Source organism: Perognathus longimembris, unplaced genomic scaffold (genome assembly GCF_023159225.1).
Source record: "Perognathus longimembris pacificus isolate PPM17 unplaced genomic scaffold, ASM2315922v1 HiC_scaffold_219, whole genome shotgun sequence".
Classification (NCBI taxonomy): domain Eukaryota; kingdom Metazoa; phylum Chordata; class Mammalia; order Rodentia; family Heteromyidae; genus Perognathus; species Perognathus longimembris.
This window is the reverse complement of record NW_025957266.1, coordinates 262-25,028: the sequence shown is the minus strand read 5'-3', so window position 1 is coordinate 25,028 and position 24,767 is coordinate 262. Positions and strand designations below refer to the sequence as shown.

The 24,767-nt window shown below is 42.4% G+C and overlaps 1 protein-coding gene across 1 annotated transcript; it reads right to left on the bottom strand.

Moving 5' to 3' along the window:
- Positions 1-8,656: 8,656 nt before the first annotated feature.
- Positions 8,657-18,764, bottom strand: LOC125344660 (neuroligin 4-like; the record flags this gene model as incomplete). Its single annotated transcript, XM_048337086.1, is given in 12 exon segments — positions 8,657-8,819; positions 8,821-9,417; positions 13,465-13,691; positions 13,694-14,244; positions 15,656-15,754; positions 15,757-15,789; positions 15,996-16,181; positions 17,613-17,631; positions 17,634-17,723; positions 17,725-17,768; positions 17,904-18,092; positions 18,704-18,764. Coding segments are annotated over 12 exon segments (2,259 nt in total), but the record flags the coding sequence as incomplete, so codon positions are not given.
- Between the last annotated feature and the right edge of the window lie 6,003 nt (positions 18,765-24,767).

Sequence of the window (24,767 nt, the reverse complement as noted above, 5' to 3'; positions counted from 1 at the left end):
TAGGCCCTGACACAACTAGGGCTCCAACTGAGACACTAGGCCCTGACACAACTAGGGCTCCAAGCCAGACACTAGGCCCTGACACAACTAGGGCTCCAATCCAGACACTAGGCCCGGGACACAACTAGGGCTCCAACTGAGACACTAGGCCCTGACACAACTAGGGCTCCAAGGAGACACTAGGCCCTGACACAACTAGGGCTCCAATCCCGACACTAGGCCCCTGACACAACTAGGGCTCCAACTGAGACACTAGGCCCTGACACAACTAGGGCTCCAACTGAGACACTAGGCCCTGACACAACTAGGGCTCCAACTGAGACACTAGGCCCTGACACAACTAGGGCTCCAACTGAGACACTAGGCCCTGACACAACTAGGGCTCCAATCCAGACACTAGGCCCTGACACAACTAGGGCTCCAATTTACACACTAGGCCCTGACACAACTAGGGCTCCAACCGATACACTAGGCCCTGACACAACTAGGGCTCCAACTGTGACACTAGGCCCTGACACAACTAGGGCTCCAATCCAGACACTAGGCCCTGACACAACTAGGGCTCCAAGCCAGACACTAGGCCCTGACACAAGTAGGGCTCCAATCCAGACACTAGGCCCTGACACAACTAGGGCTCCAATCCAGACACTAGGCCCTGACACAAGTAGGGCTCCAATCCAGACACTAGGCCCTGACACAACTAGGGCTCCAATCCAGACACTAGGCCCTGACACAACTAGGGCTCCAATTTACACACTAGGCCCTGACACAACTAGGGCTCCAACCGAGACACTAGGCTTTGACACAACTAGGGCTCCAACTGAGACACTAGGCCCTGACACAACTAGGGCTCCAACTGAGACACTAGGCCCTGACACAACTAGGGCTTCAACTGAGACACTAGGCCCTGACACAACTAGGGCTCCAACTGAGACACTAGGCCGTGACACAACTAGGGCTCCAACTGAGACACTAGGCCCTGACACAACTAGGGCTCCAACTGAGACACTAGGCCCTGACACAACTAGGGCTCCAACTGAGACACTAGGCCCTGACACAACTAGGGCTCCAACTGAGACACTAGGCCCTGACACAACTAGGGCTCCAACTGAGACACTAGGCCCTGACACAACTAGGGCTCCAATCCAGACACTAGGCCCTGGCACAACTAGGGCTCCAATCCAGACACTAGGCCCTGACACAAACTAGGGCTCCAACTGAGACACTAGGCCCTGACACAACTAGGGCTCCAATCCAGACACTAGGCCCTGACACACCTAGGGCTTCAATCCAGACACTAGGCCCTGACACAACTAGGGCTCCAAGTGAGACACTAGGCATGACACAACTAGGGCTCCAACTGAGACACTAGGCCCTGACACAACTAGGGCTGCAACTGAGACACTAGGCCCTGACACAACTAGGGCTCCAATCCAGACACTAGGCCCTGAAACAACTAGGGCTCCAACTGAGACACTAGGCCCTGACACAACTAGGGCTCCAGTGACCACACTAGGCCCTGACACAACTAGGGCTCCAATCCAGACACTAGGCCCTGACACAACTAGGGCTCCAACTGAGACACTAGGCCCTGACACAACTAGGGCTCCAACTGAGACACTAGGCCGTGACACAACTAGGGCTCCAACTGAGACACTAGGCCCCTGACACAACTAGGGCTCCAACTGAGACACTAGGCCCTGACACAACTAGGGCTCCAACTGAGACACTAGGCCCTGACACAACTAGGGCTCCAACTGAGACACTAGGCCCTGACACAACTAGGGCTCCAACTGAGACACTAGGCCCTGACACAACTAGGGCTCCAACTGAGACACTAGGCCCTGACACAACTAGGGCTCCAATCCACACACTAGGCCCTGACACAACTAGGGCTCCAATCCAGACACTAGGCCCCTGACACACCCAAGGCTCCTACCAGACACTAGGCCCTAACTAGGGATCTCTCTCTCTATATATATAATTTAATTCTCTCTATAATTTAACTCTACATATAATTTAATTCTGTATATAAAGTTTAATTCTATGTATAATTGAATCCTGTATATAATTCTCTATGCATAATTTAATTCTGTATTTATCTCTCTCTATATTTGAATTCTACATATAATTTAATTGTGTATATAATTTCATTGTACATGTAATTTAATTCTCTCTATAATTCTCTCTATATAATTTAATTATCTCTATATAATTTAATTATCTCTATAATTTAATTCTCTATATAATTTAATTCTACATCTAATTTAATTCGCTATACATAATTTAATTGTCTCTCTATAATTCCGTCTATATAATTTAATTCTGTATATAATTTAATTCTACATATAATTTAATTCTATATTTAATTTAATTCTACATATAATTTAATTCTCTATATAATTTAATTCTCTGTATATAATTCAATTCTCTGTATAATTCTACTTCTAATTTAATTCGCTGTATATAATTTAATTCTCTGTATAATTCTGTCTATATAATTCTCTCTATATAATTTAATTCTGTATATAATTTAATTCTACATATAATTTAATTCTGTGTATATAATATAATTCTATGTGTAATTTAATTCTATATTTAATTTAATTCTACATATAATTTAATTCTCTATATAATTTAATTCTACATATAATTTAATTCTCTATATAATTTAATTCTACATATAATTTAATTCTATATTTAATTTAATTCTACATATAATTTAATTCTCTATATTATTAAATTCTCCATATAATTTAATTCTATATTTAATTTAATTCTGTGTATATAATATAATTCTATGTGTAATTTAATTCTATATTTAAATTTAATTCTACATATAATTTAATTCTCTATATAATTTAATTCTAAATGTAATTTAATTCGCTATATATAATATAATTCTATATGTAATTCGATTCTATATTTAGTTTAATTCTCTATACAATTTAATTCTGTGTATTTAATATAATTCTTGGCATGTAGGTAATTTAATTCTGTATATGTAATTTAATTCTATATAATCCAGTTCTGGATATATATGTAATTTAATTCTATATATAATTTAATTCTTAGTATGTATAATTTAAATTCCTATATATATAATTTAATTATTTATATTATAATTCAATTCTTGGCATATATGTAATTTAATTCTATAGATATAATTCAATTCTTGGTCTATGTAATTTAATTCTATATAAATAATTTAATTCTTTATATTATAATTCAATTCTTCCTATTATAATTCAATTCTGGATATATATATAATTTAATTCTTTATATTATAATTTAATTCTGCATAATTCAATTCTTGGTATATAGGCAATTTAATTCTATAGATATAATTTAATTCTTGGTCTATGTAATTTAATTCTGTATATATAATTCAATTCTTGACATATATAATTTAATTCTATATAATTCAGTTCTTGACATATATAATTTAACTGTATATATTATTTAATTCTTTATATTATAATTCAATTCTTGGCATATATGTAATTTAAATCTATAGATATAATTTAATTCTTTATAATTTAATTCTGTATAATTCAATTCTGGATATATATATGTATATAATTTAATTCTGTATATATAATTTAATTCTATATAATTCAGTTCTTGACATATATGATTTAATTCTATAGATATAATTTAATTCTTTATATTATAATTCAATTCTTCTATTGTAATTCAATTCTTGACATAGATAATTTAATTCTTTATAATTTTTAATTCTTTATATTATAATTTAATTCTGTATAATTCAGTTCTTGGTATATAGGCAATTTAATTCTGTATATACAATTTAATTCTTTATAATTCAATTCTTGACATATATAATTTAATTCTGTATATATGATTTAATTCTATATAATTCAGTTCTTGATATATATAATTTAATTCTATAGATATAATTTAATTCTTGGTATATATAATTTAATTCTTTATAATTTAATTCTGTATAATTCAATTCTGGATATATATATATAATTTAATTCTGTATATATAATTTAATTCTATATAATTCAGTTCTTGACATATATAATTTAACTCTATATATTATTTAATTCTTTATATTATAATTCAATTCTTCCTATTATAATTCAATTCTTGACATATATAATTTAATTCTTTATAATTTTTAATTCTTTATATTATAATTTAATTCTGTGTAATTTAATTCTTCACATACGTAGCCCCCTCCTTGACATGTGATTTAATTGTCTATCTAATTTAATTGTATATATAATATATAATTTAATTGTATATAATATATAATTTAATTGTCTATCTAATTTAATTGTATATATAATATATAATTTAATTGTATATCTAATTTAATTGTATATATATATATAATTTAATTTAATGCTGCGTCTCTGTGTTCTTCTTCTTCTTCTTCTTCTTCTTCTTCTTCCTTCTCTGCAGCGAGCCGGGTGTGTGTGGGGGAAATAAAGTCAAAGCGGAAGGAGATCAATGAGAACCGAGTCCAAAAAAACAAAAAAAATGGAATTAAATCAGAATAAACAAAATTAAACAAAATAGAATTAAATCGGAAAAAAGACATAAAATTAAATAAAATCGAATTAAATCAGAATGAAATAAAAGAGAATGAAAGTGAATTAAATAAAATCGAACTAAATCGGAACAAGATAATAGAGAATTAAATAAAATAGAATTAAATCAGAATAAATAGAGAATTAAATGAAATAGAATTAAATTGGATTAAATAAAATAGAATTAAATCGGAATAAAATAATACAGAATTAAATAAAATAGAATTAAATCGGAATAAACTAACAAAAAATTAAATAAAATAGAATTAAATCAGAATAACATAATAGAGAATTAAATGAAATAGAATTAAATCGGAATAAAATGATACAGAATTAAATAAAAGAGAATTAAATTAGAATAAATAGAGAATAAAATAAAATAAAATAAAATTGAATGAAATAAAATAGAATTAAATCGGAATAACATAATAGAGAATTAAATGCAATAGAATTAAATTGGATTAAATAAATTAGAATTAATTCAGAATAAGATAATAGAGAATTCAATAAAATAGAATTAAATCAGAATAAACTAATAGAGAAGTAAATAAAATAGAATTAAATTGAATTAAATAAAGTGGAATTAAATCAGAATAGATAGAGAATTAAATGAAATAAAATCAAATTGAATGAAATAAAATAGAATTAAATCAGAATAAACTAACAAAAATTAAATAAAATAGAATTAAATCAGAATAGAGAATTAAATGAAATAAAATAAAATTGAATGAAATAAAATAGAATTAAATCAGAATAAGATAATAGAGAATTAAATAAAACAGAATTAAAGTGAAATAAAATAGATTTAAATCAGAATAAAATACAGAATTAAATAAAATGGAATTAAATTGAATTAAATAAAATAGAATTAAATCGGAATAAAATAATAGAGAATTAAATACAACAGAATTAAAGTGAAATAAAATAGAATTAAATCAGAATAAAATAAGAGAATTAAAATAGAATTAAATTGGATTAAATAAAATAGAATTAAATCGGAATAAGATAATAGAGAATTAAATATAAAATTAAATAAAAATAAAGTAAAGTCAGTTAAATAAAATCAAATAAAAATGAAAACCAAGGAAAAACTGAAATCAAATCCGTTGAAATAGATTAAAATCAAATCAATTAAACGGAAAATAAGTGAGAATAAAATGAAAATAAATTAAGATAAGACACGGGAAAGCGAAATCAAATAAAGTAAAAAGCGGGATAAAAGGAATTAATAAAATAAAATAAAAATAAATTAAGGTAAAGTAAATTAAATGAAAATAAAACGAACGAAATAAAAATAAATGAAATAAAAATCAATTAAAACGAGAAGTTAGATGAAAATAAAACGAATTAGAGTAAAAATAAATGAAAATGAAATAAATTAAACGGGAATAATTAAAAATTAAAATAAAATAAAATAAATAAAATAAAATAAAATTAAATTAAATTAAAAATTAAAAAATCGAATCAACTGCATTGGAATAAATGAAAATAAAATAAAATAAACGAAATAAATAATAACCAATGATAATCAATAATCAATAATAATGATAAATAATAATAAATTAATAATAATGCTTAATTTTAATAAATAATAATCAATAATAATAAATAATGAATAAAAAATCAATAATAATAAATAATAATTAATAGTAAGACTTAATAATTAATAAATAATAATCAATAATCAATAATCAATAATAATACTTAATAATCAATCAATAATAATCAATAATAATAACCAATAATAATAACAGGGGAAAAAATTAAAATCCGTCCTTTATTTCCATTTATTCTTCTCTCTCTCTCTCGGTTTCCAGAATCCCCCTGGGCGACGTAGAATAATATATAGAATCATCCGGGTGTTTTTCCCCCCCCCACCCCCCACCCCCCCCTTATCCTGCCCCCCGTTTCCCGTTTGTCCCCCCCCTCTATTTACATTAGATTTTAATTTAATTTCCCGGCCCCCCCCCCGCCCCCCGCCGACCCCCCCGGATACAAAGCGTTTCATTTTATTTTTAATTTAAATTACAGTTCCGGGAAGAAAAGAACAGGAAATCCGGCTTTTCCCCGGGTTTCCGGAATGTTCCGGGCGTTTCCGGAACCTTCCGGGCGGTTCCGGGAAGAATCGAGCAGAAAATCCGGCTTTTCCGCGGGTTTCCGGAACGTCCCAGGCGGTTCCGGGAAGAATCGAGCAGAAAATCCGGCTTTTTCCCGGGTTTCCGGAATGTTCCGGGCGGTTCCGGGAAGAATCAAGCAGAAAATCCCATTTTCCCCCCCGAGTTTCCGGAATGTTCCAGGCGTTTCCGGAACCTTCCGGGCGGTTCCGGGAAGAATCGAGCAGAAAATCCGGCTTTTTTCTTCCCGAGTTTCCGGAACGTTCTGGGCGGTTCCGGGAAGAAAAGAACAGGAAATCCGGCTTTTTTCCCGGGTTTCCGGAATGTTCCGGGCGTTTCCGGGAAGAAAAGAACAGGAAATCCGGCTTTTTTCCCGGGTTTCCGGAATGTTCCGGGCGTTTCCGGAACCTTCCGGGCGGTTCCGGGAAGAATCGAGCAGAAAATCCGGCTTTTCCCCGGGTTTCCGGAACGTCCCGGGCGGTTCCGGGAAGAATCGAGCAGAAAATCCGGCTTTTTTCCCGGGTTTCCGGAATGTTCCGGGCAGTTCCGGGAAGAATCAAGCAGAAAACCCCATTTTCCCCCCGAGTTTCCGGAATGTTCCGGGTTTTTCCGGAACCTTCCGGGCGGTTCCGGGAAGAAAAGAACAGGAAATCCGGCTTTTTTTCCCGAGTTTCTGGAATGTTCCGGGCGGTTCCGGGAAGAAAAGAACAGAAAATCCCATTTTTTCCCCCGAGTTTCCGGAATGTTCCGGGCGTTTCCGGAACCTTCCGGGCGGATCTGGGTAGAATTGAGCAGAAAATCTGACTTTCCCCCCCGAGTTTCCGGGACGTTCCGGGCGGTTCCGGAACCTTCCGGGCTGTCCGTCTTCCCCGCCCCCCGCCCCCCCCCCCACCCCCCCGGAATTCACATTGCTTAGGGTTCGCAGTCAGGAGAAGCTGTTTGAGTTCTTCGGTGCCCGATGGCCGCGTCCTTTTTCAGGGCCGCGCGGGTTTCCTCCCTCCTTTCCCTCCACCCTTGTTCGGGGCCGCGTAGGTTTCCTTCCCCCGCCCCCATTTTCTTTTATTACCTCCCTTTCCCTTGTTCAGGGCCGCGTAGGTTTCCTCCCTTCCCCGTTTCCTTCCTCCCGTTCCCTTTTTCAGGGCTATGTGTGTTTCCTCCGTTCCCTGTTTCCCCCCTTCCCCCTTCTTCAGGGCTGCATAGGTTTCCCTCCCTTTCCCCTGTTTCCTCCCCTTTCCCTTCTTCAGGGCTGCATAGGTTTCCTTCCTTTGCTCCTCCCTTTTTCCTTGTTCAGGGCTGTGTAGGTTTCCCTCCTTTTTCTGGTTTCCTCTCTTTCCCTTGTTCAGGGCCACGTAGGTTTCCTCCATCCCCCCGTTTCCTTCCTCCTGTTCTCTATTTCAGGGCTATATATGTTTCCTCCGTTCCCTGTTTCCTCCCTTTTCCTCCTTCAGGGCCGCGTAGGTTTCCCTCCCTTATTCCTTTCGTCTCGCTTTCCCTTGTTCAGGGCCGTGTAGGTTTCCCTCCTTCTTCCTGTCGTCTCGCTTTCCCTTGTTCAGGGTTGCGTAGGTTTCCCCTCCCTTTCCCCCTTTTTTTTCCTTCCCCTTTCCTTGTTCAGGGCCGCGTAGGTTTCCCTCCCTTTTCCTGTTTCCTTCCCTTTGCCTTCTTCAGGGCTGCGTAGGTTTCCTTCCTCCCTCCCCAGTTTCCTTCTCTTTCCCTTGTTCAGGGCCGCGTAAGTTTCCCTCCTTCTTCCTGTCGTCTCGCTTTCCCTTGTTCAGGGTTGCGTAGGTTTCCCCTCCCTTTCCCCTTTTTTTTTCCCCCTTCCCCTTTTCCTTTTTCAGGGCCGCGTAGGTTTCCTCCCTTCTTTTCCATTTCCTGCCCTCCAGCCCCGCCCCCACCCCGGGGTGGGGGCAACAACTACACCCGCGTGGTCGAGTGCGCGTGGGGCACCGCCCCGCCGCCCGGCCCGACCCCCCCGACCCCGACCCCGACCCCGACCCCGACGGGCAGGTCGTCGGGCGAGCGCCGCAGGGCGAGGGCGTAGTCGGGGGGGTGGGCGGGGGCGGGGTCGGCGCGGGGCAGGGGGCCGGGCGGCGGCGGGGGTTGGGGTCGGGGGTCGGGGGGGGGCCGCGGGGTGGGGCCGGGGGTCGCGGCGGTGGGTCTCGTGCCTCCGCTTGTCCTTCTTGTAGTAGAGGGCGGCGAAGGCCAGGACGTTGAGGAAGAGGAGGGAGGCGCCCACCGCGATGGTCACGCTCAGCTCCGTCGAGTAGTCGCGCCGCGTCTCGATCAGCACCGCCCCGGGGTCGGCCGCGGGGTTGACCTCCGACCCCTCCGACCCCGGTGGGTGGGGTCGCCGGGCCGGGCTCCGCCCACCACCGCCCCCCAGGGCCGGGCGCTTGGTGCTGGGCCAGGCGGACCGTCGGTACGGGAACGACCCGGAAGTCCCGCCCACGCTGACCCCGGAAGTCCCGCCCACGGAAGTCCCGCCCGCCGCGCCCTCCGACCCCGGCGCCCGGGTCGTGGTGGACAGGTACTGCGCCAGGTCGTGCAGGCCGTGCAGGTGGGGCACGAGCTCGAGCCAGAAGGCCACCTTGGTGGCGCGGTAGTGGTCTCGCACCCGGGGCCGCAGCCCGATGTGCAGGTACAGCTGCTCCCGCGGGGTGTACTTGCCCCACGCCACCTCCTCGAACCGGTTCGGCTTCGTGTGGATGAACTTCGTGTCCTGCGGCACCGGCTGGTTCGGGTCCCTGCGGGGGGGGAGAAACCGGAAGTGAAACCGGAAGCGGAAGTGAAACCGGAAGCGAAACCGGAAGCGGAAGTGGAACCGGAAGTGAAACCGGAAGCGGAAGTGAAACCGGAAGTGAAACCGGAAGCGGAAGTGAAACCGGAAGCAGAAGTGTGACGGGAAGTGGGACGGGGAGCGGACGTGGGACCGGGAGCGGGAACGGTGGCCGGGAACGGCGGGGGGACGGAATAGTGAAACCCGGAAGTGGAACCGGAAACGGAAGTGGAACAGGAAACGGAACCGGAAGTGGAAGAGGAAGTGGGACGGGAAGTGGGAACGGCGGCCGGGGGCAGATGGAGACGGAAAATGAAACCCGGAAGTGGAACCGGAAGTGAAACCGGAAGCAGAAGTGGAAGAGGAAATGGAACAGGAAGTGGGATGGGAAGTGGAACCTGAAGCAGACATAGGACCGGGAGCAGGAACGGCGGCCGGGGGCGATAGGGGAAGGAAAACGAAACCCGGAAGTGGAACCGAAAGTAAAACCGGAAGTAAAACCGGACGTGGAAGCGGAACAGGAAGCGGAAACGGAAGTGGACCGGGAAGTGGAACCGGGAGCAGACGTAGGGCCAGGAGCGGGAACGGTGGCCGAGGGCGGCAGGGGGATGGAAGAACGAAACCCGGAAGTGAAACCCGAAGCGGAAGTAGAACATGAAGTGGAAACAAGTGAAATGGGAAGTGGGACCAGAAGCGGACAGGAAGTGGAACAGGAAGTGGCACCAGAAACGGAGGTGGAATGGGAAGTGGGACCAGGAGCGGAAGTGGGACCGGGGGCGGGAACGGCGGCCAGGAGCAGCGGGGATGGAAAAGTGAAACCCAGAAGGGAAACCGGAAGTAAAGCCCAAAGCAGAAGTGGAACAGGAAGCAGAACCGGAAATGGAAACGGAAGTGGGACCATGAGTGGACATGGGACCGGGGATGGGAACGGTGAACAGGAGCAGCAGGGAAGGAAAACGAAACCCGGAAGTGGAACCGGAAGTGAAACCGGAAGCGGAAGTGGAACAGGAAGTGGACAGGAAGTGGAAAGGAAAGTGAAACCGGAAGCAGATGTGGGACCAGAGGTGGGAACGGCGGCCGGGGCCGGCGGGGAAGGAAAAACGAAACCAAGAAGTGGAACCGGAAGTGGAACTGGAAGCGGAAGTGGAACTGGAAGTGGGACGTGAAGCAGAAGAGACACCAGGTGTGGGACCGAGAGTGGGAATGGGGGCCGGGGGAGATGGGGGAAAGGAAAAATGAAACCCGGAAGTAAAACCGGAATTGAAACCGGAAGCGGAAGTGATGCTGGAAGTGGGATAGGAAGTGGAACCAGAAGCAAAACAGGCTGTGGAACAGGAAGTGGAGCAGGAGGCAGAAGTGACACCGAGACTGGTACCCGGGCGGGAGTGGGAAATAAAGCGGGAGTGGGGGGATGGAAAACGGGACCCGGAAGTGGAACCAGAGTAAAACTGGAAGCGGAAGGAAAACAGGAAGTGGAACCAGAAGTGGACGAGAGACCCGAATCACGACCGGAAATGTAACGAGGAGCGGGAGTGGGGCCCGGGAGAGATAGAGGGTGGGAAAAGGGGACCCGGAAGTGAACCCGGAAGTAAACCCGGAAGCGGAAGTGGAACCGGAACTGGGACCGGAAATCGGACCGGGAGCGGGAGTGTGGCCAGGAAGTGATGGGGGGATGGGAAACGGGACCTGGAAGTGGAGCCGGAAGCCAAGGTGTGACCGGAAGCATCCGGAAGCATAAGAGGAAGTGGGGGCGGCAGCGGAAATAAGGCCGCGGAGAGATTGTGGAGCTGAAGGCAGACCGGAAGTGGGACCGGAGGAGGAAGTGAGGCCTTGGGATGACGGTGGGATGGAAAACAGGAAGTGGAGATGGGGTCGGGAGCAGAAGCAGGAATTGGACCCGGAGAAGGAGGTCAAGGGGACACCGCGCTTCAGGTTTCCTGCCCGGTGAGACTCTCCTTCCACACCTCTGTCTCCCACTTCCTGCCTCACTTCCGGTTCCACTGCTGCAGTTGCTACTTCCACCTCCACTTCCGGTTCCCTCTTCCTCTCCATTTCCGTTTGCCACCCTACTTCCTTTTTCCTGCCTGGTTGGACTTCACTCCCCCCTCATCCGGGCCAGGTAACAGGTCTACCTCTGCTTCCTGTTTCGTTTCCGGGTCTACTTCCGGTTCCCCTCCTCTCCCACACACTTCCTGGTTCCTTTCCTCTTCCTGTTTTACTTCCGATTTCACTCCCGGGTATACTTCCTGTTCGCCAGCCAACGCCCACCGCCCCCACACAAACCCAGTCCCACTTCCGCTTCCGGTTTTGCTTTCTGTTCCACTTCCTGTTTCCCAGCTGATCCCCCACGACCCCTACATGCCTCAGGTCCTACTTTAGGGTACACGCCCACTTCCATTTCGACTTCTGGTTTCGTTTCTGGGTATACTTCCTGTTTGCTATTCAACCCCCACTTCCCTGACATGAGTCCCACCCCACTTCCGGATCTTCTTCGGCTTCCTGTTTCACTTCGGGTTTCACTTCTGGGTCTACTTCCACTCCCCTATTCAACACCCACCTCCCCCACATGCGTTCCACCCCACTTCCGGGTCTACTTCCGCTTCCGGTGTCACTTCTGGGTACAGTCCTTGTTCCCTATTCAACCCCTACCTCCCCCACATACTCCAAACCTCACTTCTGGGTCTACTTCCGCTTCCGGCTTTGCTTCCGGTTTCACTTCCGTGTGTTCTTCCCCTCCCCCATTCAACCCCCACTGCCCCCACATGCTTCCCAACCCACTTCAGGGTCTATTTCTGCTTCCGGTTTCACTTCCGGGACTACTGCACATTCCCTATTCAACCCACCTCCCCCACTTCCTGGTCTACTTCCACTTCTCCATTTGACCACCACCTCCCCACATGCTTTCAGTCTCACTTCCAGGTCGGCTTCCTGTCCCGTGTTCAACCCCCACCTCCCCGCATGCTCCCTGCTCTACTTCCGGGTCTACTTCCCATTCCCTATTTGACCCCCACCTCCCCACATGCTTCCTGAACTACTTCTGGGCCCACTTCCGCTTTCGGGTCCACTTCCGCCTCCACTTCTGGGTCTAATTTTTGGTCCGTATTCAACCCACATGTCGTCCACATGCTCCCCGCCCTACTTCCGGGTCCACTTCCGCTTCCGGTTTCATTTCCGGTCTGACTACCTGGCCTATTTCCTGTTCCTCAGTCCACCCCCACTTCCCTCACACGTTCCCCGTCCCACTTCCGGATCCACTTCCGCTTCCGGTTTTACTTCCGGTTCAACTTCCGGGTCTACTTCCAGTCCTGTGTTCAACCCCCACCTCCCAACATGTTCCCCGCCCCACTTCCGATTCCGCTTCCGGGTCCACTTCCGCTTCCGTTCCGCTTCCGGGTCCACTTCCTGTTTTGCATTCAACCCCCACCTCCCCTGCATGCTCCCCACCACCCCACAGGCTTCCTGAACTACTTCCGTGTCCACTTCCGCTTCCGGTTTCACTTCCTGCTCCGCTTCCGGGTCTACTTCCCATTCCGCATTCGACCCCCACCTCCCCTGCATGCTCCCCCACCACCCCACAGGCTTCCCGAACTACTTCCGGGTCCACTTCCGCTTCTGGTTTCACCTCTGCTTCCACTTCTGGGTCTACTTTTTGTTCCCTATTCAACTCCCCACGGCGTCCACATGCTCCCCGCCCCACTTCCGGGTCCACTTCCGCTTCCGGTTTTACTTCCGGTTCAACTTCCGGGTCCACTTTTTGTTCCCTATTTAACTCCCGTGTCGTCCACATGCTCCCCACCCCCACTTCCGGGTCCACTTCCGCTTCCGGTTTTACTTCCGGTTCCACTTCCGGGTCTACTTCCTGTCCCTCATTCCACCCCACGTCCCTCACGTGCTTCCCGCCCCACTCTCCCGGCCCCGCTCTCCCCTTCCCGTCGTGACCCCCAACCCCCCGACCTCCCCCTGACCTCCCCGACCCCCCCCCGCGACCCCCGACCCCCGACCCCCGGCGCCGTACCCGGTCTTGGCGAAGTTGGTCCAGTAGGTCATGACGACGGCGCTGAGCATGACGTCGTTGCGGGAGAAGTTGCAGGCGAAGAGGTCGGCGGCGGGGGCGTCGCCGGGGGCCAGGGGGACCCCGAAGACGTAGGGCACCTCGTCCCCGTGGGCGGCGGCGTCGGCCCAGCCGGGCCTGGCGGGGGCGGAGGAGGCGGAGGGGGCGGAGCCTGGGGGGGTCGGCGGGGGTCGGCGGCGGGGTCGGAGGCCGCGTCGTGGCAGCGGTGGTAGAAGGCGTAGAAGTAGGTGGGCGACCCGTACTGCGCGTGCAGGTCCGCGGTGGCCACGGCCGGCGCCACCCACTGGTGGTCCGTGAACAGCGCCACCAGCGTCTTCCGCCGCGTCTCCGCGTTGTCCCGGTCCGCCCAGTCCGTGTACATGAACTTCACCGTCTCCCGCAGCGCCGCGCGGCCCTCGGGGAGCCCGTACAGCCCGTCCACGAACCCCGCCACGGCCGCCTCGAACGCCCCGGCGCTCAGCCCGCCCCCCTCGCCCTCCCCCCCGGCCGCCCCCTCCGCCAGCCGCGCCCCCTCCCCCTGGTTCACCCCCAGCAGGATGTCGTAGTTGAGGAACTCGCCCTGCTCCATCAGGATCTGCGGGTCGTCCGGGATCACGTCCCCGTCGATCACGGGGCCGAACGCCACGTGGTAGGGCGCCGCCGGCGGGATCCACTGACGCGTCAGCTCCGCCTGGGGCCGCGCCCGCAGGCACTCCACCAGCGCCGCCGAGTCCGCCGCGGGGCCTGGGGGGGGTGGGAGGGGGGGAGCCGCCCGGTCCCGTCGATCCGCCGGATCCCTCCGATCTGCCAGATCCCGTCGACCCAGCGGATCCCAGGGATCCGCTCAGTCCCAACGATCCGCCCTGTACCCGGGATCCACCCAACCACCGTCGATCCGCTGGATCCCTTCCTTCCGCTGGATCCCATCGGTCCGTGGGATCCCGGGGATCCGCTCGATCCCGTCAGCCAGCCGGGTCCCATCCAACCATCGGATCCCATCGATCGGCCCCGGGTCCCGGGAATCCACCCGGCCCCACCGATCCGCCGGATCCCTTCGGTCCACCCGATCCCATCAATCCGTTGGATCCCATCGGTCCACTGGATCCCATCGGTCCGCCGGATCCCGTCATCGATCCACCCGATCCCGCCCAATCCACTCGATCCGCTAAATCCTGGGAATCCACTGGATCCCATCTATCCGCCCGGTCCCGGGGATCCACCAGGTCCTGTTGATCCGCCTGATCCCATTGACCCAAGAGAGATCCCATCGATCCACCCGATCCCATCAATCCGCTCGATCCTGGGATTCCACCAGATCCCGTTGATCCACTGGATCCCATCGGTCCACCCGATCCCAGGCATACTCCCGATCCCGTCGATCCACTTGAACCGCTCAATCTGCCCTCTCCTGGGAAGCCACCCAACCCCACAATCCGCTGGATCCCTCTGATCCACCAGATCCCGTCAATCCAGAGGATCCAGGGAATCCGCTTGATCCCAATAATCCGTCCTGTGCCTGGGATCCACCCACCACCATTGATCCAGTGGATCCCTTCGATCCACCAGATCCCATCAATCCACTGGATCCCAGGAATCCACTCGATCCCATCAGCCCACTGGGTCCCATCAAACCACCAGATCCCATCGATCAGCCCCGGTCCTGGGAATCCACCCAACCCCACCGATCCGCTGGATCCCTTCGATCCACCAGATCCCATCAAACCACCGGATCACATCGATCCACCCGATCCCAGGAATCCACCCGATCCCGCCCAATCCACTCGATCGGCTAAATCCTGGGAATCCATTGGATCCCATCTATCGACTGGATCCCATCTATCCGCCTAGTCCCAGGAATCCGCCAGATCCTGTTGATTCCGCCTGATCCCATCAATCCACTCAATCCAATCGATCCACCGTATCCCATTGATCCACCCGGTCCCAGGAATCCACCCGATCCCATCGATCCACTTGATCCCATCAAACCACCGGATCCCTTCGATCCACCAGATCCCATTGGTCCACCAGATCCCATTGATCCGCTGGATCCTGGGAATAAACTCGGTCCCGTCAGTCCACCGGATCCCATCGATCCGCCCAACCCCACCGACCCCGCCCGACCCCGTCGCCGACCCGCCCGATCCCGGGAACCCACCGGATCCCGCCGTCGACCCTCCGCCGGCGCAGCCGACGCGCTCGGCCAGCGCCCGGGCGTACTTGGCGGGCTGGTAGTTGACGGCCCAGCTGGAGAGGCGGTGCCGCTCTGGATGATGGCCTTCTGGAACAGGCCTGTGACGGGGGGGTGGGGGGGGGAGAGGACTGAGCACAGCACCCGGGGGTACCGAGCGCAGCACCCCACCCGGGAATACCAAGCACAGCACCCGGGAGTACTCAGTACAGCACCCGGGAGTACCAAGCACAGCACCCGGGAGTACCGAGCACAGCACCTCATGGGAGGACCACCCCCACCCCGGGGCCCCCGTGCCTCGGTTTACCTTCGGAGTAGTGGGAGAGCGTGAGGAGGCTGACGCACGAGGCCCCCGCCCCGGACCCGAACACCGTGACGCGCTTGGGGTCCCCGCCGAAGGCCGCCGCGTTCTCCTCCACCCAGCGCAGCGCCTGGATCTGGTCCAGCAGCCCGTAGTTGCCCTTGGCCGCCTGGTCGCCGGTGCTCAGGAACCCTGCGGGGGCGTGGGGGGGGGACCGGGGGTACTGAGCACAGCACCCGGGGGGACTCAGCACCCAGCACCCACCCGGGGGGACTCAGCGCCCAGGACCCGGGGGAGGACTCAGCACCCAGCACCCACCCGGGGGGACTCAACACCCAGCACCCAGGGGGACTCAGCACCCAAGGGGACTCAGCACCCAGCACCCACCCGGGGGGACTCAGCGCCCAGGACCCGGGGGAGGACTCAGCACCCAGCACCCACCCGGGGGGACTCAACACCCAGCACCCGGGGGACTCAACACCCAGCACCCCACCCAGGGGGACTCAGCGCCCAGCACCCACCCGGGAGGACTCAGCACCCAGCACCCAGGGGGAACTCGGCGCCCAGCACCCCCGGGATGACTCAGCACCCAGCACCCAGGGGGACCGAGTAGTCAGTATGTAGCACCTGGGGTACTGAGATACTTGCTATTATTATTATTATCGCTGTTATTATTATCGCTATTATTTACTGCCACCGTTGCTATTGTTTGTTATCATGACTATTATTATTGTTGTCGGTATTATTGTTGCTGCTGTTATCATTATCGTTGTTATTATTATCGCTATTATTTATTATTATTATCGCGATTATTTATCATTACTATTATTACTATCGCTATTATTTATTAGTCTTGCTATTATTGTTACGATCGTCGCTATTGTTAGCATCGCTATTATTATCGTCATCGCTGTGATTTATTATTATTGATTATTATTATTACTTATTGCCACCACTTCCTGCCACCGTCGGTATTGTTTGCCATCATCGCTGTTATTATTATTATTACGGCCATCACGGTTGTTCTTGCTATTATTATTATTGCTATTATTTATCGTCATTGTTATCGCGGTTGTTCCTGCCGTTATTATTGTTATCGCTGTTATTATTACTTTCCCGTCGGTATTGTTGGCATCGTCCACCGTATTATTATTACTGCTATGATTTATTATTATTACTATTATTATTATTGCTATTGTTATTATTGCCGTTATTATTATTGCTATTATCGCTATTATTCTTGCTATCATTATGATCGGTATTATTATTGTCATCGCTATTGTTTTTGCATTATTATTATTGCTATTATTATTCTTCTTCTTGCCATTGTTATTATTGCTGTTATTATTATTGCCGTTGTTATTATTGCTATTATTATTATTGCCGTTATTATTTGTTATTATTATCGCTATTATTATTATTGTCATCGATATGTTGGCTCCACTAACCCAGTTAGGGTTAGGGTGGGGAGGGGCGGGGAGTACTACGCAGCCCTGAAAAAGGGGGTGTGGAGGGGGCGGGGAGTACTACGCAGCCCTGAAAAAGGGGTGGAGACGGGCGGGTTGGGCCCGGGGCGGGGCGGGGCGGGCCCGGGGCGGGGGCGGGGGCCGCGCGGCGGCTCACCCAGGATGCCCAGGCGGTAGTATTGAGCGTGACGACGATGACGTTGCCGTAGCTGGCCAGGATGCTGCCGTCGATCAGGTTCCCGGTGCCTTCCATGTACGACCCGCCGTGGGATGTAGACCATCACCGGCTTCTTCCCGCTAGGGTCGTGGAGGTCTGCGGGGGGGGGGTGGGGGTGGGGGTCGGGAGGGGGGGATGGGGGGGGCGGGGTTGGGGGGGGGCCGGGAGGCAACGGAGATCAATGACGCGTAATCAATAATCAATATTGGAAATCAATCGATAATCAATAACCGGACAGTCGGCGACCGATAACCGACGGTGCTGATCGATAACCCATAATGCTGATCGATAATTCGATGACGATGATCAATAACCGATGCTGATCAATAATCGATGAGGCTGAATCGCTAATCGATAACGATGACCCGATAACCGATGAGGCCGATCGATAATCGATAACTATATCAATAACCCATAATGCTGATCGATAACCGATAATGATGATCCGATAACCGATAATGATGATCGATAATCAATCAATGATGATGCTCAGTAATCGATAACGATGACTGATAACCGATGAGGCCAATCAATAATCAATAACTATGATCGATAACCGACAATGCTGATTGATAACCGGTAAAGCTGATCCATAACCGAGTAATGAGATCGATAATCGATAATGACGTCAATCGATGACGACGATCAATAATCGATGATGATCAAAAATTGATAATGCTGATCGCTAATCGATAATGCCGATCGATTAATCAATAATTGATGTACCGATAACCGATGGGGCTGATCAATAACCGATAACGACGATCAATAATCGATAATAATGATGATCAGTAAACCGATAAACGATGCTCAATAATCGATGACAATCAGTAACTGATGATGCTGATCAATAATCGATAGTGGTGATCAATAAGAGGCTGATCAATAACCCCGATAATGAGATCGATAATCGATAAACTGATGATCGTCAATCGATGACGATGATCAATAATCGATGGCGATCAGTAATTGATGACGCTGATCAAAAATCAATGATGCTGATCGACAATCAACAATGATCAACCAATAACCGATAACGCTTATCGATAATCCATAATGCTGATCGATAACCGACGACGATCGATAGCCCATAACGACGATCGATAAACCCATAGTGGCTGATCAATAATCGATAACTATGATCAATAACCGATAATGCTGATCGATAACCGGTGAAGCTGATCAATAACCAACGATGATGATCAATAAACGAGAACGCTGATCGATAACCGACAACGATGATCAGTAATCGATGATGATCAATAACCAATAATGACGATCGGTTAACCGATAACGCTGATCGATAACCGATAACCTGATCGATAACCGATCACACCGACCGATAACCGATAACGGCGGCCAATGGCCGACGCGGCGGTCGCCGAAGATAAACGATCAATAACCGACCCCTCGACCCACAGCAACCGACGGCGACGACGACCACCCCACCCCCCCGTGCTCGGTGATCAATAATCGGTAATCAATCAATCACCGATCGCCCCATCGCTAAGACGCGCGGGCGTCCGACAACCAATCGACCCGCCGATCGATAATCAATAACCGATCGCCAACCGACGATCAATCAATGATCGACAATTAATCGAACATTGGTAACTAATCGATAATTGATAATCAATCAATAACGATCAATCGACACTCGGCGAGTCAATCGGTACCAGAGAAGCTAATCGATATCAGATAAGCTGATCGCGATCCAATAGGTTAATCGATATCCGATAGATTGATCGGTATTAATAAACTGATCGGCATCGAATAGATCAATACTAAATTCATCGACATTGAATAAACTGATTACGATTAAATAAATTGATCGATATCAGATTAATTGATCGGTATTAAATACATTGATCGGTATCCGATAAATTGATCGATATCAGATAAATTGATTACTATTAAATAAATTGATCGACATCCGATAAATCCATATCCAATGAGTTAATTGATATTAAATAAATCGATCGATGTCGAAATGCGTTGATTGGCATTAACCAAATTGAGCGATAGTCAATTGACCGATATCAAATAGATTGATTAATACTAGATACACTGATATCAAATAAATTCATCAATACTAATCGATTAATCGATGTCAAATGCATTGACCCAATACTAAATAAATTAATCAATCGTAAATAAATTGATCGATATCAAATAAATTGGTCTGCATCAAATAAATTGATTACTGTTAAATAAATTGATCGATAGTAAATAAATTGATCGATAGTAAATAAAACATCAATTTATTTGATTTAATACTGAATAAATAATCGATATCAAATAAATTGATCGATATCAAATAAATTGATCGATATCAAATAAATTGATCGACATCCAATACATTGATTACTTATCAAATAAATTGATCGACATCCAATACATTGATCGACGTCCAATAAATTGATCGACGTCCAATGCATTGATTACGATTAAATAAATTGATCGATACTAATAAAATCGATCGACGTCAAATAATAGCAATTATTGATCAGAAGAGAATAGAACAAAGTAGCAATAACTAATCAATGAGAACGAGGAAAACAGAGGAAAATAGGAAATTACATGGGAGAAAAATATATTTTAAAAGTAATTATTATTTATTATTAATAATAATAAAAATGAATATATGAAAATAGTAATTAGTGATCATCGATCAGAAGAGGAAAAGACACCAAATTACCAATAACTAATCAATGAGAATGAGCAAAACATAGGAAAATCATAAATAATGACAGAAATATATTTTAAAATTAATTATTATTATTAATAATAATAGAAATAAATATATGAAAATAGTAATTATTGATTATAAGAGGAAAATACACCAAACTAGCAATAACTAATCAATAAGAATGAGAATAGGGGAAAAATATATGAAAATAATAATAAAATAATGATAAAATAAAATAATAATAAAATAATAAAATAATAATAGAAAAAATAAAATAATAATAAAAAAAATAAAAAGGTAATTATTAATAAAGATAGTTATTGATAATCATAAGAGAAACTATATTAAGGATAGCGATTATCAATGAATAATAATAATAATAATAATAATTCCTCCTCATTTCCTCTTCATTTCCTCCTCATTTCCTCTTCATTTCCTCCTCATTTCCCGATTCATTTCCTGTTCACTTCCTCTTCATTTCCTCCACACTTCCTTTTTATTTCCTATTATCGCTTCACTTCCCCTTCGTTTCCTCCTCGTTTCCTGTTCACTTCCTCTTCATTTCCTCCTTGTTCCCTTTTGATTTCCTATTCATTTTCTTTGCATCATTGTTTATTATTATTATTTTTCCTCATTATTATTATTATTATTTATTATTATCATTTCATCCTCACTATTATTATTTATTACTATTATTGTTTTACCCTCATTATTGTTATTATTCATTATTATTATCATTTTCACCCTCATTATTGTTATTATTTATTATTATTATCATTTCACCCTCATTATTGTTATTATTTATTATTATTATCATTTCACCCTCATTATTGTTATTATTTATCATTATTATCATTTTACCCTCGTTATTATTATTTACAGTTATTTTATCCTCATTATTATTATTTATTATTATTATCATTTCACCCTCATTATTATTATTATTTTTACCGTCATTATTGTTATTATTTATTATTATTATCATTTCACCCCCCATTATTGTTATTCATTATTATTATTTTACCTCTTAATATTATTATTTATTATTATTATCATTTTATCCTCATTATTATTATTTACAGTTATTTTATCCTCATTATTATTATTTATTATTATTATCATTTTACCTCCCATTATTATTATTTATTATTATTATCATTTCACCCTCATTATTGTTATTATTTATTATTATTTTACCGTCATTATTGTTATTATTTATTATTATTTATCATTTTATCCCCATTATTATTATTAGTCATCAATATCATTTCATCCTCACTACTATTATTTATTATTATTATTTTACCATCATTATTATTATCATCATTCGTTATTATTACTCATTATTATTATCATATTCGTTATTATTATCATTTCATCCTCGTTATTATTATTATTCTTATTCGTTATTATCATTATTATTATTATCATTTGACCCTCGCTATTGTTATCCATTATTTACGGTTATTGTTTCAACGTCCTTCCTCGTTATTATTTTATTATTATTATTATTTTACCATCATTATTATTATCATTATTCGTTATTATTATTCATTATTATTATCATTTCTTCCTCCATTATTATTCTTATTCGTTATTATTATCATTATTATTATTATCACTCGTTATTATTATTACCATTCGGTCCTCATTGTTGTTACCAACTTCACCCTCGTCATTATTATTATTATTTATTATTATTCCTCATTGTCGTTGTTGCCCCCTCCGTCTCGGCCCTTACTCTGACTTCGTCCTCATTGCCGTTATTATTATCATTGCCGTTGTTATTATTGTTCCCGTTATCCTCATTATATCCATTATTATTATTATTTCCATTAATTATTATTTTTTTTTCTATTATTATTATTTCCATTATTATTATTCCCATTATTATTATCATTTCCGTCGTCCTTGTTATTTCCATTATTATTATTTCCATTATTATTATTTCCAATATTATTATTAATTCCATTATTATTATTATTATTTCTACTATCGTTATTATTTCATTATTATTATTATTCCCGTTGTCCTCATTATGTCCATTATTATTATTATTTCCATTATTATTATTACTATTTCCATTATCGTTATTATTATTATTTCCATATTATTATCATTTCCATTGTTATTATTATTTCCATTAATATTATCATTCCCATCACCCTCGTTATTTCCATTATTATTATTATTTTCCATTGTTATTATTTCCATTGTTATTATTATTTCCATTGTTATTATTATTTCCATTGTTATTATTATTTCTCCATTATTATTATTATTCCCATTATCCTTGTTGTTTCCATTATTATTATTATTCCCGTTGTCCTCGTGATTTCCATTATTATTATTTCCATTATTATTATCATTTCCGTTGTTATTATTGTTCCCGTTATCCCTGTTATTTCCATTGTTATTATTATTTCCATTATCATTATTATTATTTCCATTGTTATTATTCCCGTTGTCCTCATTATTTCCACTATTATTATTATTATTTCCATTATTATTATCATTTCCGTTATTATTATTATTCCCGTTGTCCTTGTTATTTCCATTGTTATTATTATTTCCATTATTATTATTCTTTCTATTATTATTATTTCCATTACTATTATTCCCATTATTATTATTTCCAATGTTATTATTATTTCCATTATTATTATTTCCATTATTATTATTATTTCCATTGTTTTACCCGGGGGCCCCGCACTCAACCACTGTGTAGATAAACAATAGTTAATAATTAATAATAACGAGGATAAAATAACTGTGAATAGGGAATAATAATAATAATAATAATAACGGGGATGAAATGATAATAATAATAAATAATAACAGTGAGGATAAAACGGTAATAGTAATAAATAATAATAATGAGGATCGGATGATAATAATAAATAATAATAATAATGAGGATCGGATGGTAATAATGATTATAAATAATATACGGTATACTATTATTATTAATTTATTATCATTTGTTATTATTATTGATTTATTATCATTTGTTATTATTATTATTGATTTATTATCATTTGTTATTATTATTATTGATTTATTATCATTTGTTATTATTATTATTATATTATTGTTATTATTGGAAGACTAATGGGTAGTAGAATACATTATTATTATTATTGCCGTCGTTATTGTTGATTCTACCCACCATGCATTTCTTCCTTTCCACATCTCATTATTATTATCTTTATTAAAATTAATTATTATTATTATATTATATTATTATTATAGGAAGAATGAATGGGTAGGAGAACATATTATTATTATTACTAGTGTTATTATTTATTCTACCCACCATGCATTTCTTCACTTCCGTATACCACTATCATTGTCATTCATGATTATTTATTATTATTATTTATATTATTATTATTATTTATATTATTATTTATTATTATTACTTATATTATTTATTATTATTATTTATATTATTATATTATTATCATTATTATTTATATTATTATTTATTATTATTTATATTATTATTTATATTATTATTTATTATTTTTATTTATATTATTATCATTATTTATATTATTATTTATTATTATTATTTATATTATTATTTATATTATTACTTATTATTATTATTTATATTATTATTATCATTATTATTTATATTATTACTTATTATTATTATTTATATTATTATTTATGTTATTATTATCATTATTTATATTATTATTATTATTTATATTATTATTTATATTTATTATTATCATTATTTATATTATTATTTATTATTATTATTTATATTATTATTATAGGGTTCAGTTCCGTATTATTATTATCATCATCATCATCGTTTTTCTTGTTATTATTATTTATATTATTATGACGATGATAGGAAGAAAGCCTATTGTTATTAATCATTATTATTATTATTATTATTGGGTATTTCTGTTTTTATTATTGTTATAAACACCTCAGATTTCCATTATTAATATTATTATTATTATTATTATTATCTGGATTTCCATTATTATTATTATTATTATCTGGGATTTCCATTATTATTATTATTATCTGGATTTCCATCATTATTATTATCTGGATTTCCATTATTATTATTATTGTTTTTATATGGGATTTCCATTATTATTATTATTATTATTATTATCTGGGATTAACATCGTTATTATTGTTTTTATCTGGGATTTCTATTATTATTATTATTATTATCTGGATTTCTATCATTATTATTATTGTTATTATTATTATTATTATTATCTGGGATTTCCATTATTATTATTATTATTATTATTATGTGGGATTTCCATTATTATTATTATTATTGTTTTTATCTGGATTTCCATTATTATTATTATTGTTATTATTACTATTGTTATTATTATTATTATTGTTTTTATCTGGGATTTCCATCA